The following is a 19,792-nucleotide window of genomic DNA, read 5'->3' on the forward strand; positions in this document are numbered from 1 at the left end:
CTTTCAACACTTTCCCGCCATTGTTAACCGATGTTCCATAGGCTGCGCCACTGTCCTTTGCTTCCTTTCTCTTACGATTAGATGACAATACGAGGGAAATGAGTGACTATAGTTTTTGAAGAAATTTTAAAACGTGTATCGTGATATATATAAAAGAAAGTAAAAAAAATAGGAGAGATACATAGAACAATTTTTCGTACGTATATTTGATCGAAAAGAATACAATATTTAGAAGCTATTTTTCGCACTTGATCGCGTAGTAGTTTCGCGGTACGGTAGGTTTGATTAACGCGATTCGAAGTAACCGTTCGTGTACCAAAAAGTGTTGCGTCTAAAATATATCGCTGGTATTAATATACGTGTGTGTTAAATTAACTATAAATTGTTCAGCAAATCGTTAAACTTTGAGTGATACCGCAGAATTTGGAAATTTGAAAAGTGTTTGCGAAAAGTAGTTCGGCATGCAAATATCGGTACAATTTTTTTTTTTTCGTGTGTACTTTCGATGCAATATGTTTAACTGGAACACAGATTTAGCTATGGTCATGCTTATAGACATGTAACTTTTTGGTTCGTGAAATAGTGATATTATGAACTCGAACGTGCATCGCCAAGGCAAAATTGGCAGGTTGGACATGGTGGAACTTCAAAGCATTAGCGCCACGCCAACTGGGAACCGCAGCTATGTAAATACACATATTTAATTACTATTTAATATTTATTATTTCCATCATGAATCCTGCATCCAGGTCAGTGATCGTGTTCATGCGATAGGCTAATATTTCATGAATATTCAATCATTTTTGCTAATATTGCATTTCAATATACCATCGTAGCGACGTATACGTCTGCGCATACGTATGCGCATATATATACGTATACGTATACGTAACGGATTTATTTGAAACAGCTTAACCGCCACTCGTCTGAAATGTGTAAGGGAAAAGAATTTAAAAAAACTATTGTCCGAAACATGAAATATAGAAAATCAATTTTTTATTTTATAATATAACAAAACAATATTTCTAAGTTTGATGGTTCTTCGTTTATGAAAATTTAAAGTAAAAACATTTATACGTAACATCAAGCGTAAACGAAGTTTCGTTAGTAATATTACTGAAACAAAATGACTTCCTTTGGTTTATCAAAATTACGTAATCAATTTGGATTCTTTCCTGAATGCTCTTCTATTCAACATGATACATATATACATAATACAATCATATTTTAACCTTCAAATAAGATTATCTATGTATATAGTGTATCATACACTATAACAAATAAAAAAAAAAAATGAGGAACTATATATTAATGCTAAAATTAATGATTTTATAATAATATTTCAATTGAAGAAATCGAAATAACAAAGAACACGGTACATCTAGTACTTTTTAGGATTATGTAAAAAAATGATAAAAAAATTGATTATTGCCACGATTAATCAACTAATCTCAATTCTAATTAACGACCAGAAGAATTCAAATACATTCAAAATTAAAACAATGTCAACAAAAGAATTCATATGCGTTAAAAAATAACAGAATAATTAAACTGTTAAGTAATATAAATTATCTTACAGTGAATATCACACGGTTTGCGTTATGCATATTTAAAAAAAGATGCATAATTTTTAACTCATTTTAAAGTGTCCCATAAATATTTACGTTTCCTTAAATAATTCTGCCAGAAAACTATATCACGTATATTAACTAATCCTCTGATCTGTTCTGATGTTCGATCGCATAGTGGTACAGCAGGGGTCCATTTTAATAGATTTGGTACCACTTCCTGGAATTTATGCCTGGCCAAACTCAATAATGCTGAAATAACGCCTTCTTTTTGTTCATCCGAGCCTAATTAAAAGTATCAGTTATTAGTTAATTAAATTCTCGATACAATGTTTGAAACACGAATAAAATAAATAATGAAAATGTACCTTCGCCGGAAATGATTAGATCAGATAATTGTTCTACAATTTCACCAACTGCATTATCCTTATCTTCTATAGGAAATACACGCATGAGATTACCTATAATCATAAATGTTTAAACAAATGTTTAAAGTCATGTTTAAATGATTTAAATGTTTAAACAAAGTTTGTTAAATTTGAAACTTACCTAGTAAAGAAAATGCTCGATACGTATTAGGAAGTTTATTATTAACTATCATTGATAACAATGCACCCTTAACGACATTTTTATACGCCCATTCAGTACCTTCTCTTTTCGCGAGAAGTATAATAGCAGTTTCTACATTACTGTGACTATTTTCTGTAAATCAGTTGAATTATATTAAAATGATAAATTAACAGCATCATAGGTGTTACTTACTCTGAATTGCCATCAAAAGTTCTTTCAGAATATCTGCAGACAACGTTCCCATTGGGTATTTATAGTATATAGATATCAAGTTCTTCAAGGCATTGAGTTTAGGGAAATCTATGCCTTGTTGTTCCAGAATTAAATGTGCCATACATCTTGGCAATAATTCTGTAAGTAATGAATAATTACAATAACGGAAAAAAAATTTCATTTTGAAATTAATAATGAAATTATACATACCGGCATTCGTATCGTTATTTGGAAACACTTCTGGCCAACAAGTTAATACTGTATACAAAATAATTACCGCATTAATTCCCAAACAATATAGAGCATCGCAACAGAATATTCTTACTTTTTCTCGATCTTTTCTAATTCGTGCTAAAACCGTGTACATTCTAGAAAGAGACTCTATAGCAGATCTCTAAATATAAAATTAATAAATTATTAATTGCCTTCCTGAAGTTTGTATTGTATATTAAATTACTGGAAATAAAAATCAAACCTCTATTGGTTGGTTAAGTCTAAAAAGTTTGTACTCTATACCAGCTTGAACGATTTGAATTATCGTGGGTTTTGATTTCTCTAAGTCAACTAATAGTGCTGATATTCTTTGTTGTGCTTTTGCCATTAATGGTGCAGGTGGTGTATAAGTGTTATCTAAAACGTGGTTGTGATCCACTTCTTTACTTAAGAAATCTATAATTCCCCTGAAATTTCATGTTATATGTTAATGATTAATTCTGACTAATAATTGATGTAAATATGGTATAATACTAACTTTGCTATGATACAAGCACTACAAGTAGATTGTAATGTTTTAATCACATCCCAATGTATAGAACTTTCCCAATCACTGTCTATAAGCCTTTGCAACTGAATCTCCACAAATTTATCTGAAATAAAACATATTTTCAATGATTCCATATTTTCTCTTTTTTTTTTTTTTTTTTTTTAGCAATCATGTAATGAAAATAATCTTACCTACTACTGAACGAACATGTGAAAGTTTGGCAGATTGATTCTTATTCCTTTTGGTTTTTATACATTTAATCTCGTTAACATATTGTTGCAATTTTATAATTGGATGATATGGTTTCAAATTATATTCTGTAGTAAAATCTTCTTCCTTCTTACATACATTGTTAGTTAATTTTTCAGTATTTAAGTTCATTTCTTTTACATCACTTGTTTCTAAAGTATTGATGGAAGACCTACTATTGGAATTTAATGCTCCCTGTTGGCTCATCTTGTCTATTCCATTGATTCCCTTTACATTTATACAATTATTTCCATGTTTGCGCTTTAAGAGTTTACTATGCTGATTTGATTCAGGTTTTGTCTTGATAGTTTTTCTCAAACAACTATTGGGCTTAGTATCAAATTTACTATAATTATTTTTGCTCCTTTCAAATGAATTCTTATTTTCTAAATCACTTAACGAGTTTTTAATATTAGGGATTGACATTTTACGAATAGTATCTTCTATAACATTTCGGTTGCTGTTAGAATACGTACTCGACAGTTTCGATAGCGGTTCTTCTATCTTAATGCTAGAAATTCTATGTACTTCGTTATTATCTTCCTTTGATTTATTTAAATTCATACAATTCCTTTGTGTATTTTTAATGACAGTAGTACCTTTTCTATTATTGATTAATCCTTTCTTAAACTGCAAAAAGTTATCTGATCTTGTTGTCTGATTTTGTCCAACTACTGTACTTTTAGGTACATGTGCGATACGAGGTTTCTTTTTAGGTATATAATCATCTTCTTTAACTTCTTCTTCTTTAATTATTTCTTCTTTAACTTCTTCTTCTTTAATTACTTCTTCTTTAACTTCTTCTTCTTTAACTTCTTCTTCTTTAATTTCTTCTTCTTTAACTTCTTCTTCTTTAATTTCTTCTTCTTTAACTTCTTCTTCTTTAATTTCTTCTTCTTTAACTTCTTCTTCTTTAATTTCTTCTTCTTTAACTTCTTCTGCTTTAACTTCTTCTTCTTTAATTACTTCTTCTTTAACATCTTCTTCTTTAACATCTTCTTCAACTGTCTTTTGTTCAGAAATATTGGAATTACAATGTTCATAATTTTGTGTTTCTTGACGTTCCGGTGTAACTTGACATGTATTCATAATTGTACCGCTCTAAAAATAAATTTTTTAATTTCTTTATTAAGTGTTGCCGATTGTCGGGTTTTTTCAGGCCATAAAGGTCACTTATATTTTTTTTTCTCATAGAATTCGGGGTAGTAGGAATACTTGTTTTAATGCGAGCCATTGAACTACTATATTGCGATAATTCTAACATACGTGTATGTTCCATTTTATTGATACCTTCATCTAACTTTGATAATGTGTCTGAAGAATTAATTTTTTTCGTATGATCATCTGATTTTGACAGTATATCCAAGGGTTTAGTTTCCTTAATAGATTCATCTAACTTTGATAATATGTCCAAATTATTAGTTTTCTTGACACGTTCATTTGATTTTAACAATATGTTTGAAGAATTCATTTTTTTCATACGTTCATATGATTTTGATAATATATTCAAAGTGTTAGTTTCTTTGACCAAATCATCTGATTTTTTATCACCTGGTTTTGATAGTATGTTGAAGGGATTACTTTTTTTGATAGATTCATTTAATTTTGATATCATGTTCAAATTATTGGCTTTTTTGACACATTCATCTGATTTTGATAATATGTTCAAGGGCTTAGTTTCTTTGACCAATTCATCTGATTTTTGATTATCTGATCTTGATAGTATGTCCAAGGGATTAGTTGTCTCAATAGATTCATTTAATTTTGATATCATGTTCAAATTATTGGCTTTTTTGACATATTCATCTGATTTTGATAATATGTTCAAGGTCATAGTTTCTTTGACCAATTCATCTGATTTTTGATCATCTGATTTTGATAGTATGTCCAAGGGACTAGTTGCCTCAATAGATTCATTTAATTTTGATATCATGTTCAAATTATTGGCTTTTCTGACACATTCATCTGATTTTGATAATATGTTCAAGGTCTTAGTTTCTTTGACACGTTCATCTGATTTTTGGTCATCTGATTTTGATAGCATGTCCAAGGGATTAGTTGCCTCAATAGATTCATTTAATTTTGATATTATGTTCAAACTATTGGTTTTTTTAACACATTCGTCTGATTTTGACAATATGTTTGAAGAATTCATTTTTTTCGTACTTTCATATGATTTTGTCATGTCCAGGGTGTTACTTTCTTCGACACATTCATCTGATTTTGATAATATATTCAAAGAATTAGTTTTTGAGATACGTTCATCTGGCTTTAATAATATATCCGATCTATTAGTTTTTTCAATACTTTCTTCTGTAATCCATGACGTGTCTGAAGTATTTTCGATACTTTCATTTAATTCTGATAACGTGTCCGAAGTATTACTTTCTTCGACATATTCATCTGATACTGATGATACATCGAACATAATAATTTCTTCGATATATTCATCCGATTTTGATAACGTATTCAAAGTATTACTACTTTCAACTGTTGTTTCCATTGGAGACTCGTTCGTGCCTATATTATGGTCGTCAGAACATGATTTACTTTGCTTGGAAGACTTTATTTCCGTTGCATTTTCTGTTTTGTTTTGTTGTTGCATTGTTAATTTCGACTTTGCGCCTGTATCCGCCTTAAGCTGCATTAGTTTACCAGATTCAATAGAATCTGATAATATTCCTGAATCAGTTTCACCTCCTACTGACTTACTACATTCAACCGAATTTTGTATTACTTTTATATCTTCAACTTCACTCATATCCACATTATTAATATTTGAAGTGGAAGTAGAATCACTTTCCATACTATTAATGTTTGAAGTGGAAGTAGAATCACTTTCTATATTATTAATGTTTGAAGAGGAAGTAGAATCACTTTCTATATTATTAATGTTTAAAGTGGAACTAGCATCACTTTCTGTATGTGATAGACTATCAGAGTCTACATTAGTATTTGCTTTATCATTACTACTATCATTAGACATATCAGTAGATGAATTTGATTCAGAATCACTGTTCAACTTTCTCACATCTTCAATGCTACTTAACGAAGAACTACTAGATTTATTGAAAAGTGGAGAAAATCGATACTTGCATTTTTTAGGTCTTTTTCTAGAAGGCTTCTGCTCAGTTTTCTTTACAATTGATTCAACCTTCCATGAGCCAATATGCGAACTCGGCAATCTTTTACGTTTCAATCGGGATAATTTACGTTTCTTTATATTTCTTGGTTTATCCACCCTAGTGTTGTTCCTGTTTTTGTTTTCATAGAATTCCGTCATCTTTTGCCACAATTCAATGAAATTGAATGGCATGGCATTATTTACACCATACATGTGAGGAGGATTCTGATGATGATAATGTTGGCAACTATTGTTCTGATCTGACTTCCTTTTCTTTAATTTCTTTTTTATTTTATTTTCCAAAGTATCAATTTTCTTTTGTAAGGAGGTAATAATCGGCAATGAAGATGCTGCCATACTCTCACAATGACCATTTTGGTTAGCTGTACTCAAGTTTATCATTGACAAGGGATTATGTGCTGTTGGTCCAATATAATAGGTACCTTGATTCGATGCTGAGGGAAAAGTATTATTATTATTATAGCAGTTTGCAGGATTTAACGAAATTGTATGAGGATGTAATAGACTTGTAGGAATAAAATCTACATGACTACTCTGATTCTGTAAATGATGCGCAGGAGTACTTGATAATGTCGGTAAACTTTCAGTTCTATATCGTTCACTGTTTATATCTAAAAAAACAAATAGAATTACGGAAATATATTTTATATGAATGAATAAAGAAACTTGTTTAATATATTACCTGCTGGCATTTGAAGCATGGATGAAGGTTTCTGAGATCTTTTTATTGGAGATGAAATTTTTTCAATAAGTTTTGGACATGAATTGCTCATAACTTTACATATTTTCTCAATAGGAGGTGGTTCTAACAAAATTTCACACTTGCCGCAAAATACAGGATACAAATTATTCTTCACATTATAAAATTCATTTGTTAATACAGATTTATCTCTGACTTCTGGTTTTTGCATTATTATATCTTTAGTTAATATTGTATTGATTGCAGCATCCTTTAATTTCACTTCTAAAATAGAGATTGAGTTTCATTAAAATTGAGAAATATTTTTAAATATATTTTTCTCGATTAACTTACTATTTTCATTCTCTATAGGGACTTTCTTCTCCATCTTCTTCATTTTTGTGTCATAGGATTTCTTAACATTTTTCAACTCCTGCTCCAATTCTTTGACTTTCACTACAATGGGTAATGAGAATGGGTCATTAAAGTGCACAAAATGTTTAAACCTTTATCAAATCATACCTTGAAGAGAAGATTTCTCTAAATCATACTGCATTATTTTATCATTCTGATTTGCCTCAATATCCTTTATTTTACATATTAGTTGCTGTATATGTTGTTTATCAGCTGCTGCCTTTATATTATGTTCACTTACTTGTGTTGTTAAAATTTTAATGTTCTTTTTATATTCTGTGTTTTGCTGCAAATTAAAAATGAATTCAATGTGAAGTATGAATATTTTAGCAGCATAAATACTTTGTAGACATATACGTTTTGTTACTTACAAGTTCTAGTTTAATAACTTTTGCTAAGGTGGAATTATAATTACATGTTATTTTTTTTACTTCTTTATTTAATCCATCCAATTCTTGTTTTGATCGCTCACATTCTTTTAATTTATCATTATATTGTTTAATTAATTCACTAAAAGGATATAATTTATAAATATTAATTGCATAAGGTAATATATATATACACATAAAAGAAAATCATGATTAATGTATCGAATATCTTACTGAGTTCCAGAAATTCTTTTCTTTAAGAGCAAATACGATTGTGTTAACTTTTCCAAATTGGCAATGTCCTCCTATAATAAAATAAATAACGATTAAATCTTTTTAAAATTACAATTCTTGGACAGAATAATACATAAAAATTTTATCAGTTTCACAAAATTTAAAAGATAGAGGTATAAATGTACATATATCTTATTAAAGCACCTGTACTGTACTTGAAAAATTCAAATTGGATTTTTATTATTACTGATATCAGATTTACAATATAACCTCAAGCTAACCTACATACTTGATACTAGTAAATTTAATTCAAAGAAAAAGCATTTGCGTATAAAATACTCACTTGAATGGTTTCATTTGTTTTTAGATCAAGAAGATTATTATCCATTCTAATTAAAATGACAATTAGTATTACTTATTTTACAATTGTTTGTATTTCTACACGCCGATCAAAAAACACGTTCATGCGGCATTCATTTTAATGTTTACAGTTCCGGTTAGGGACCCTAGATTTAATATAAATTTACTAGTATAACGAAATACACCTCATGTATAAAGGAAAAATATTTAAAATATATCGTATTTTCCAAAATTGTATTAAATAAATATATAAAAAAATTTAATATTATAATTAAAAGTAGAATATTAATAGGAGAAAATTTAATGAAACTATATGTTACAGGAAATAAAACAATTAAAAACAAAATTTTTAACTGAGGTCAAATAATGATCTAAACATTTAGTTTTTAAATTCCAACTAATATTTCTATAGTATAACACGGAATGAATATAATTACAATTTACAATGATATCAGATACTATCAAAACATACAGTCGTAGTATGATAGGATTTTCTCTTTGATTTTTGAGTTTGAAATAAATTATAAATATTTGTACACACGATAATTTCTGTTATTCGAAAAATAAATTTAATATTTAATGTCATTTACTGCGGAATAATAATCTTTTATTGAAATTTTATTTCTAAATTTTATTCAAATTTATTTTTCATTATAACTAGAATATTCATACTATCAAGGTCTCATTTTCCTTGATTAATTTGTGCTATTACTTTTTAATTATATGTTGATTAAATATATTTGAAAAATCTCTTTTTAAATTATTACTTGAAACTTTTGTATTCTTTGATGCATTACAATTTATTTCTAATTATATAATTATTTTGTAATTTTCTGTATATATACCTTCAGAGACAAGTACGTAGAATGTATATAGATTGGTTATGTGATATATTGCTTATGCGTTGTGGAGTACAATAGCATATTCTAAGCGCTTGTTTTTATTATTATATTACAGTCTTGTAAGTTTGATTTTTAGATAAACATAAAATATCCCCTCAATTCTTTACTGTCATAATTCTAGTAAGTAGATATCAATTTTCAAATTGATTTTCTGCAACCTTTTACAATTTAGGTTAATTTTTGGAAATAATATACAGTTATTTTGTAAATATATAAATGGAGCTAATACAAAGTTTAATGCGATTTATGTAGAAAGAAAAACATTCATAAATTTTATAATTTTATAAAATAATTATTAATTAACCATGGAGAGCAAAGGAATAGAAATGGATCAAACTCTAGCTCAAAGACTTCTCTTTGAAGGTGCTACATTAATTGTACTAGACATACCTTATGGTTCAGAATTTGGTATCGATTTAAAATCATGGAATACAGCAGATAAATTTAAAGGTATTAAAATGATTCCACCAGGATTTCACTATGTTCATTATAGGTAAGTTTACTAAAGTTCCATGTTTGTTATTCATAGTATAATGTTAGCATATATATTCTTAAAGTGCTGTAGATGAATTTGGAGAAACAACACCTAAAATTGGTTTTTTTCATACATTTAAGAAATCTGAATTTATAGTCAAATGTTGGGATGCAAAAGAAGAGGACCTAAATTCAAAAAGTATGATAGCATTTAATGTAATATGAATAACACCAAAAAAATGTATTATTAATAAAATAATTATATTAATAAATAATAAATATTAATAACATTTAACTTTTCATATAAAGCTGTAGATAAAAAAACAGTTGAAAAATTGAAAAGTAATTTGAAAGATTTAAACAGATTCCTAGGATGTTACCCATATGATATATGGTTGCAGTGGAAAGAATTAACAAATCATATTACTCCTACTCTTGCTGAACGGTGTATACCTATATGCGGGTATGTTAACTACTTTTCTAACTTATTAATTACTATTTACTTTCTTGTTAATAAATTCATGTATTTTAGTTTTGTAAGATCAGCGTTAGAATTAGAACATTGCACTGATGCTGCAAGACCAAGAGGTGGACAATCAGTTCCAAAGAAAACAAGAAGATGTGGAATTACTACAGAAGAGAAGGAAAATGAACTTCTTCCTGATATGAAACCTAAGTCTGGTACAGAACTTCGACTTTCTAAAATACCTGATAAGCATTACCCAGATGGAGCATCGCCAAGTGAAATTACAAAATATTCTTTAGATTCAAGTTATGCCTTGAATACTATTATTAATAACTTAATATTGTAAGCAATTGGTTAAACATTTTGTTGCAGGTTTCTATCATCTATTATGTCTGATAATGGTATCTTTTCAGTCCTATAGAGATAATCGGTGAAGTGCAATTAGCATTTGCCTGTTTTCTAGTGGGACAAAGTTTTGATGCTTTTGAACACTGGAAGAAACTTGTCTCTCTCATCTGTGGTGCTGATTGCGCAATATCGCAACATCGCACTATTTATGTTGAATTTATGAAAGTATTAGAAATTCAGTTGATGCATGTACCTGAAGACATACTTTGTGATATTGTAGCTAATAATAATTTTATATATCAAAATTTGCGCAAACTATTTGCAAATATTGAAATAAATCCAAAATTAGATGAACGACTAAAGTCTTGTACAAGGAGATTTAGCAAACGATTATCTACAAAATTCTTATGGGATTTTTCTAATTTGCAGGAAGAGGTTGAAGATGATGCACCAGTTATTGTTACATTAGAATAAATTTGAATATATTTGCAACTTATATAAAATTGCGGTTGTAAAATATATGATATAAAATACATATTTATTCTTTGTATATAGATAACTTTTATAAGTATAAATAAGGATGGAGGTAGATATAGAAAATAGATATTAAAATAATACAATAAATTTATTTAAGAGTCAGTATCAGTTATTACTATCTTATAAGATATTACATTACATTATTTCATTATGTATATGATATATTACAAAAGTGATGGTCTGCGTCATGGGTATTAGTCATCGTGAATATCTCAAATTCTCTAAAAAGTAAATTAAGCATATTATATAACGTTTACCATTTTTACAATATTTTTTGTAAGATAGTTAATTTTTATAAATATTTTATGAATATTTACCGGGTGAGGTGGTCGAGGTCGAGGAACGTGTATCGGTCGAGGTTTAGGCATATTTACTGGTCTACCGGGTTCCGGTTCAGCTTCACGACGAAGACGCTGAAAATTTAAAGTAAAATTTAATCAAATACTCGTAGTATTAATAGTCACAATACAATTAGTTAATATTTTATAAATATTTACCGGGTGAGGAGGTCGAGGTCGAGGAACGTGTATCGGTCGAGGTTTAGGCATATTTACTGGTCTACCGGGTTCCGGTTCAGCTTCACGACGGAGACGCTGAAGATTTAATGTAAAATTTAATCAAATACTCGTAGTATTAATAATCACAATACAATTAGTTAATATTTTATAAATATTTACCGGGTGAGGTGGTCGAGGTCGAGGAACGTGTATCGGTCGAGGTTTAGGCATATTTACTGGTCTACCGGGTTCCGGTTCAGCTTCACGACGGAGACGCTGAAGATTTAATGTAAAATTTAATCAAATACTCGTAGTATTAATAGTCACAATATAATTAGTTAATATTTTATAAATATTTACCGGGTGAGGTGGTCGTGGTGGGGGAACATATACTGGTCGGTTACTAGGTTCCGGTTCTGGTTCAGCTTCACGACGAAGACGCTGAAAATTTAAAGTAAAATTTAATCAAATACTCGTAGTATTAATAGTCACAATACAATTAGTTAATATTTTATAAATATTTACCGGGTGAGGTGGTCGTGGTGCGGGAACATATACTGGTCGGTTACTAGGTTCCGGTTCTGGTTCAGCTTCACGACGAAGACGCTGAAGATGTAATGTAAAATTTAATAAAATACTCGTAATATTAATAGTCACAATATTATTAGTTGATATTTCATAAATATTTACCGGATGAGGTGGTCGTGGTGGGGGAACATATACTGGTCGGTTACTAGGTTCCGGTTCTGGTTCAGCTTCACGACGAAGACGCTGGAGATTTAAAGTAAAATTTAATCAAATACTCGTAGTATTAATAGTCACAATATAATTAGTTAATATTTTATAAATATTTACCGGGTGAGGTGGTCGTGGTGCGGGAACATATACTGGTCGGTTACTAGGTTCCGGTTCTGGTTCAGCTTCGCGACGAAGACGCTGAAGATTTAAAGCAAAATTTAGTAAAACACTCATCATATTAATAGTTGCAATATAATCGGTTGTTTTTTTATAAATATTTACCGGGTGAGGTGGTCGAGGTTTTGGAATATGTACCGGTCGTGGAACTTTAATTGGTTTAGGTTTAGGAACTGATGGTCGTTTAGGATCCGGTTCAGCTTCGCGACGAACACGCTGAAAATTTAAAGCGAAATTTAGTGAAACACTTGTATTTTGATTGTTATAATGCAGTTGGCAGATATATTATAAACATCTATCGTATGTGGTTGAGGAAGAATTACTGGCTTATGCTAAATTAAAGAGTCATCTAGTTCATGATGATACTACAATAAAAAATATATTCATCACTGACTATTTTTAAATTTTGAACATAAATATATATAGGTTTGCAAAAAATTATTAATATGTTCTTTAATCGTACCTCAGTTGAGCGACTATCGAGGGTTTCACCAAGTGCAATTGCCACTAGGGCAAAAGTCAGTATCAAGGCAGCGAACTTCATGTTTATCTGGATAAAAATTATTTATTAGTTGAGAATTAACTTTGTAGAAAAATTGATTTTGATGAAAATGTTATATTTCTATTAGTATTGCGCATTTTTGAAAATACTTTCTATTAAAATGGTTACTTTTATATTCGCAATTTATATCTTACCAATAATTGTTAACCATTAGTCAGTCTCGTGGATTTAGAGACACTGATATCGAATGCTGCGAGTGCAACGTATTTATACGAACTGTTGGACATGTCAATCTCCGATTAAGTGAAAGTTCAAGGTTCCTCGATACTTCTTCGGGAATCACCGTCGATGCATTACACAATGAAGATAAGTGCATTGTTTTTATGGTAATTTGCTTTCTCAAGCATTTCGTTGATCGAACTATTTTATTATTGTTTTGATTCACTTATCGCTAACATATACTCATATCTCTGAGTTTAATTGGGTCATATATTTTCGTTAGGTCAGAACTGTACTTTGCCACAGACATTGATTAAAGCGGCCATCAAATTGCTTTTTAAATGTATATTAATTAATATTTGTTAGAAGTTACTCGAAGATAATTTGATAAAAATTGCTACATTTTTTTTTTATTAGTTGAAGTAAATATTGGACTTAATATGCGTCACGCATGTATTCAATTGTGAAAGTTCAGGTCGTCTGGGAACTACCGCGAATGTTAATGATAAAAATAAATACAGTATTTTCCTCATGGGATTCTTGGAAATGCGTAAGACGATGTTATTCCCCTTTCATGACTGATTTACTTATTTTTCTTATCTAGTTCTTTGTACTATTCGTGTCGTTTATTTTATAATATTTACAGTTTGTTAAGTTTTCAATATTTTGTACTAAACCAAAATTATTTATTTAGGAATTTAATCATTGGATTAGATCATTTATATTTTGGGGGGTTGAAAAAAAAACATGTTTCCGCCCGGGATCGAACCGGGGACCTTCCGCGTGTTAGGCGGATGTGATAACCACTACACCACGGAAACCGTTGGTGGAAGCCTTTTATACTCTTTACATGTCTCGAATTTGATAATTCTAATATTTCTTAAATAATTTTTTTGTACTAACTATTCATCGACGAAACGTCAAACATATTAATATCTAGCGTTTATATAATCGTCAGCACAAGGGTAGGTTAAAATAGAATAAAAAGGCACAATCGGAAATTTATTTCTGAAGAACTTATATTTTATACAAATTATAATAATTACAAAACAATTTAGCAAATTTAAGGTACGTTCTTATTTAGGAGCAGTCTGTGCGTTAGCTTCAAGAGCAAGTTTCTCTTTTGATAATAATGAAACCTTCTCTTCGTACTTCTCACGAAGATCCCGGAAAAGACAAAGCTGCGTTTCGTATTCTTTTTTCAAATCTGCATTCAGTTTTACTGCAGCATCCATTTTGTTAATCATTGTACTATATCGTTCTCGTTCCTCAGAGATTCGTACTTCCATATCATCGACTTCAGCCTGTATGATTGCGTAAATTATAGATAATAAATTAATAATAAAAGTTGACAATAAATAATAACAAATAAAGTCATTTAATTTTGACTTCTTTAACAATTCAAATCTTTGAATCATCGAATAAAATTATTTTGAAGACGAGAGCCACACGATTAACAAAATTTACTATACTATATATATAATACTCTAGTATAATATAGACTATATATATATATAGTATTATTCATTATCATTTGTAATATATAATACTATAGTTCTATGATACTGCACTGATATGGTGTTACATTACTACATGTACATTTTAAATATATAAATAGCTATATATTATATATATAGATACTATAATACTATAGTATAATATAAACTATATATATGTATAGTATTATTCATTATCATATGTAATATATAATACTATAATTCTATGATACTGCACTGATATAGTGTTACACTACTACATGTACATTGTATATATATAAATAAGTATATACTATATATATAGATACTATAATACTATAGTATAATATAAACTATATATATGTATAGTATTATTCATTATTATTTGTAATATATAATACTATAGTTCTATGATACTGCACTGATATAGTGTTACACTACTACATGTACATTTTAAATATATTAATAGCTATATATTATATATATGTATAGTATTATTCATTATCATACGTAATATATAATACTATAGTTCTATGATACTGCACTGATATGGTGTTACACTACTGCATGTACATTTTATACATATACAGCAAAATTTCACATGGTTTACCTGCAGATGCTTTACTTCCATGTTGCGAATTTGCAACAAGCTTCTAGTAAGGGATTCTACTTCCTTCAACGAAGCCACTTGACTATTCAGCGCGCAAATTTGCTTTTCCTGATTAGACACGATTCGCATTCGATCCTCCAACTGCAACGAGGTCTGAATAAGTTTGCCCTTCAGCTGGTCCACCATTCGACGAAGTACAACCTCGTTACCATCACCCTTCAACAAAGCGTCATAAGACGCCTGCAGCTCAGCCAGCTTGCTCTCCACGTTTTCCAATTTCTTCCTATACGAATCTCTTTCGTCGGACGTTTTCTGAAAACGTAAAGGAACTTATTAAAATTATCGATCATTCTTTTCAGAAGTGAGATCTTACTTGGATTTCCTCTTTCAACTTCCTTACAGCGAGATCAGTCACATTCGTATCCTTATCTTTCTCTACAACCGATTTATTACTTTCCGGTTCGAGCTGATCGGTCGTGAAGGAAAGTGCAATTTGGTCTTCCGGTTTCTGTCCATCGGCACTTCCGTCTCGAGGTGCACAGAAGCAAGTATCCCCGGCCCCTATGGACGTTTGTTGTTGCATCTCCAAAACACTCGGCTAGAAAAAGGGATGAAAATTTTGTGAAATTAATAAATTAACAGATTATTTTATCTTCGTTTCCGGTTCCAATTTGTAAATAACTTACCAGTGACTCGTTTCGATTCAATTCGCATTTTACGTTCTCCTCTACCTCCTTCTCTACGGGTTCACTCGGAATTTCGGCAAAAATTTTCGCGTTTGCAATCAGGGCCGTATTTACCTCTTTCGTAGGCACCTCCATGATCTCGTCTTCTGTCCAACGCGAAACCGTGCACTTGATTTCTTGCTTTGCCGAATTTTGATCGTCCACAGAGCTGACTAAACTTTCGATCTCGGATCTGCTGGTGCTTTTTGCATTGTCTTTTCCCTCGGACTTTGGCGTTTCAGATAGGCAAGAGTCTGGTTCGGTGTCTGATTTCAGCGTCTCCTTGCCTGACATTTTTATCTGCAAAAAATGTCACTTTTATGCGTTACACATATAACATAGGGAACAGAAGAGAAACGAGATTGTTCCCGATGCATTTTTACTGTGTCCTTCGCGATTATGCTGGCCGAATAATCGCGATTCTCGAGCACAAAATGATTTCACGTTTCGTTATTTATTCGTTTCTTGGATAACGATGAGAATTTTTAATGCGACATAGGATGTCGATTAAATTTAGTTCTAGTATTTGGTTCGTAGTTGTGGATAGAGGAATAGTTTATAGGATCGATTTTCAAATTACCAAAGATTTCAGATGCGATCGAATACGTGTTAAAATTGATGTTTCCTTGAAATACGAAATTTCCTGTCGCACAAAACGACTGGATATCCTGGACTAACGAAAAGTATGATGTATTTTTGGACATTGTCGGCTAATTCTATTTTAAACTATCGTAAATGTGCGCCAGTCTAACATCCAACAAACTGCAAGTAGTATTGTATTTAAACCGAGTATGTGACAAAGCTTGTTATAGCTGATTCGTTGAAATTATAAGTACACACGTTATCGATAGTAAGAATATTTATGGAACAAAATGCATTTGCTCGAAAATACATTCATGCGATACCTAGTTTCATTTCGAAATATCATGCAATATGGGTCGAAGTTAAAGCATCGTTTATACGAATGAATTCAAAGATAATCATGTAAAGTGTAAAGATAAAATAGTATCATAAGATGTTCGTAAAAAATATTTGGACCGTTTTCGAAAAATTATATATTGTGTTAAATTACCACATGTACCTTTGCTCTTACATAATGGCATAAAATTTGTATTTGTATGAAGATCTATTAACGTAGTTACATTCACCACAGTGTCGTGCTCGAGGCATCTTTTTCCTCGGCAGCGGAAATATTCAAACCGAATTTTATGGTACATAGGTAAATTTTCTTTTCATTTTTATTATGCAAATTATATTTTCTGGGAATGTATTTTACTCTTATGAATTGTTATGTACATGTTAATTGATCGTGCACGAGTACTAATCACATAACCTCTTTTGCATCATGTATTATTTCCTCGATATCTTTTTCTGTAGCCTATTTAAGCGTATATGAACACATTATTTTTACGTAACACGCGTGTTGATATAAAGTCATTATTAAAAGAATGCTAGAGAAACATTACTATCAGTAAAAATTTAACAAAAGCTAGCGTTAAAGGTTACTTTTGGTTACCTTTATTTTTTAATGAATTTTATACTGACGCCATAATTTTATTATATTTGTTGAACAGACATTTACATACAATCCATATGAATTATTAGGTAGTTATTGTTTTCTTTTTTTCTTGAAAATAACACTTGATATACATATGTATATAAGATATATATAACTATACAGAAAATATAATAAAATTATTTGTTTTATCTTGTGATAGATAATGTAAAAGATATAGGGATATTAAACAATTATTTTTGCAGAGTATTAATTAAGGAATGGAAGAATACGCAAGAGAACCATGCCCATGGCGTATAATAGATGACTGTGGTGGTGCATTTACAATGGGTGCTATTGGTGGGGCAGTATTTCAAAGTATTAAAGGTTTTCGTAATGCACCTAGTGGAATAAACAAAAGGATCGTAGGAAGTCTTGCTGCTATTAAACAGAAGTCTCCTATCATTGCTGGAAACTTTGCATTATGGGGTGGTATGTTTTCCACGATAGATTGTACATTGGTTCATCTTAGAAAAAAAGAAGATCCATGGAATTCTATTATCAGTGGAGCAGCCACTGGTGGAATATTAGCAGCAAGAAATGGTTTACCAGCCATGGCTGGTAGTGCAATTATTGGAGGAGTGTTACTGGCTTTAATAGAAGGTGTAGGAATACTTATTACTCGTATATCTGCAGAACAATTTAAACCTCCATCATTTACTGAGGAACCAAGCTCTTTGAGACAGTCAACGCAGGGTCATCCATCATAAAATATATAAATATTTAGATGTATTTCAATATCACTCGACTAATTAAGTACAAATGTTTCATATTGTTTGAAACGGTAGTAGTTGGAAACTATCATATTGCCAGTACATCAAATTTGTATAGACAATTCAATTCTTTGATTTAAGAAATAATAATAGTTTGGTTTTTATTTAATGCTGTTTTGTACCTTTATTAAACTGTTAATAAGATAAAACACTTAACATAAATATATTAGCAATTTATTAATAGAAAATGTATTTATAAAAGGAACTGACACAACACTTAGTTGCATTACTTGTAAACAAAAAGAAAAATAACTAAATTATTATCATTAGTATGTATAAAATATATAGATCACAATTTTCTTAGGTTACGAAACTTTTATTCATTTTAAAGATCATCTTCATCTTCAGTTTCTTCATTAAAATATTTAGAAGTTGATGCTACGGACAAGTCTAATGATTTACTTGTAGAGCCTTGTTGATTATCATTTATTGACTCACATGGTGAGGATTCATCTTGTGTATCTTTTAATGATTTGTTTATTAATCCCAATAAATGAAGTTGTTCCACCTAATTGTCATGTAAAACATCTTTTTATGTGGGAACAAATGAAAACTGAATTCTTATTTTTGTATATTTACCTGTAGCCCGTGTACTTGATCGTCAATCTTCGCTGATATTTTTTGAAGAAGTTCTTTTTCCTGTATTAAATCTCTCTGATAAGCGAGTAACTCATTAGCCCTTATTTTTGCACTGGAATTTTCGACATCTTCAGTTACTATTGCTTCTTCCATTCTTTGTTAATGTTATTTAATAATTCACTACTTTAACGTGACATGTATATACTAAAAGAATGTCTTATCGTGTAATCAATTTTATTTTTCGTACACGCACATTTGAAGTAATGAAACATAAAAATTGCGATAGGAATTTTGTTAAAATAACAAATTTACGCACTTATAAAAATTCATTTCATATCATTTTTAACTCAGTATTTGAGAGGTTATGGTTGTTTCGTGAATCACAATGTTACCAACCTAACTAATAGTTTCAATGTGTAGCTATATTTCTATCTCAGTCTGTATCTATATAAAGTTTGCTACCCTGCATTAAACAATTTATCAGACATTGAAAAATATAATTGTGTGTCAGAAAATTTTGTATATTAAAAGATCTTGAATTTGGGTTGATAATATTGAATAAGTTATAAAATTATAAGTTACAATTAGGTAAATCATTTTATTTCGGAGTTTCAGTGGATTTTATACGTTTTCTTTCGTAGTGTATTAATAT

General features: G+C 30.0%; 5 protein-coding genes and 1 non-coding gene across 10 annotated transcripts; 2 read left to right on the plus strand and 4 right to left on the minus strand.

Moving 5' to 3' along the window:
* Nucleotides 1–1,635: 1,635 nt before the first annotated feature.
* Nucleotides 1,636–8,591, minus strand: LOC108546140 (uncharacterized). The gene is given in 17 exon segments (XM_017898081.1): nt 1,636–1,853; nt 1,937–2,029; nt 2,118–2,270; nt 2,331–2,489; nt 2,562–2,745; nt 2,827–3,031; nt 3,103–3,217; nt 3,306–4,114; nt 4,361–4,464; nt 4,466–6,108; nt 6,271–7,119; nt 7,191–7,472; nt 7,542–7,643; nt 7,710–7,887; nt 7,973–8,111; nt 8,204–8,274; nt 8,547–8,591. Coding segments are annotated over 17 exon segments (5,349 nt in total).
* A 982-nt stretch (nt 8,592–9,573) lies between these two features.
* LOC108546161 (protein AAR2 homolog) lies at nt 9,574–11,227 on the plus strand. The gene is made up of 6 exons (XM_017898106.1): nt 9,574–9,585; nt 9,718–9,958; nt 10,023–10,138; nt 10,249–10,402; nt 10,472–10,747; nt 10,819–11,227. The coding sequence occupies exons 2-6, from the start codon at nt 9,771–9,773 to the stop codon at nt 11,225–11,227; spliced, it is 1,143 nt and encodes a 380-aa protein (XP_017753595.1). The 5' UTR covers nt 9,574–9,585; nt 9,718–9,770.
* Nucleotides 11,228–11,359: 132 nt separating this feature from the next.
* Nucleotides 11,360–13,437, minus strand: Apid1 (apidaecin 1). Of its 4 annotated transcripts, XM_017898098.1 has the most exons (11): nt 13,399–13,437; nt 13,166–13,252; nt 12,808–12,918; nt 12,643–12,723; nt 12,478–12,558; nt 12,313–12,393; nt 12,148–12,228; nt 11,968–12,063; nt 11,788–11,883; nt 11,608–11,703; nt 11,360–11,511 (listed from the first exon to the last, which is right to left on the minus strand). In XM_017898098.1, exons 2-11 carry the CDS (start codon nt 13,244–13,246, stop codon nt 11,503–11,505), a joined length of 813 nt encoding a protein of 270 aa, XP_017753587.1. In that variant the 5' UTR covers nt 13,247–13,252; nt 13,399–13,437; the 3' UTR covers nt 11,360–11,502. The 4 variants fall into 4 exon arrangements, with proteins under 4 accessions (XP_017753587.1, XP_017753590.1, XP_017753588.1 ...); XM_017898101.1 differs by lacking the exon at nt 12,643–12,723; XM_017898099.1 differs by lacking the exon at nt 12,148–12,228.
* Nucleotides 13,438–14,171: 734 nt separating this feature from the next.
* TRNAV-AAC (transfer RNA valine (anticodon AAC)) lies at nt 14,172–14,244 on the minus strand. Its single transcript has one exon. It is a non-coding gene; the product is annotated as a tRNA-Val (tRNA).
* A 255-nt stretch (nt 14,245–14,499) lies between these two features.
* Nucleotides 14,500–19,481, minus strand: LOC108546168 (uncharacterized). 2 transcript variants are annotated; one of them, XM_017898112.1, is made up of 5 exons: nt 19,141–19,481; nt 16,195–16,533; nt 15,882–16,106; nt 15,509–15,820; nt 14,500–14,727 (listed from the first exon to the last, which is right to left on the minus strand). In XM_017898112.1, the coding sequence occupies exons 1-5, from the start codon at nt 19,291–19,293 to the stop codon at nt 14,500–14,502; spliced, it is 1,257 nt and encodes a 418-aa protein (XP_017753601.1). In that variant the 5' UTR covers nt 19,294–19,481. The 2 variants fall into 2 exon arrangements, with proteins under 2 accessions (XP_017753601.1, XP_017753602.1); XM_017898113.1 differs by lacking the exon at nt 19,141–19,481 and adding an exon at nt 16,814–16,979.
* Nucleotides 17,245–18,644, plus strand: LOC108546169 (mitochondrial import inner membrane translocase subunit Tim17-A). The gene is made up of 2 exons (XM_017898114.1): nt 17,245–17,452; nt 17,995–18,644. The coding sequence occupies exon 2, from the start codon at nt 18,010–18,012 to the stop codon at nt 18,496–18,498; it is 489 nt and encodes a 162-aa protein (XP_017753603.1). The 5' UTR covers nt 17,245–17,452; nt 17,995–18,009; the 3' UTR covers nt 18,499–18,644.
* Nucleotides 19,482–19,792: the final 311 nt, after the last annotated feature.

Source organism: Eufriesea mexicana, unplaced genomic scaffold (assembly GCF_001483705.2).
Source record: "Eufriesea mexicana isolate 0111107269 unplaced genomic scaffold, ASM148370v2 scaffold611, whole genome shotgun sequence".
NCBI lineage: Eukaryota > Metazoa > Arthropoda > Insecta > Hymenoptera > Apidae > Eufriesea > Eufriesea mexicana.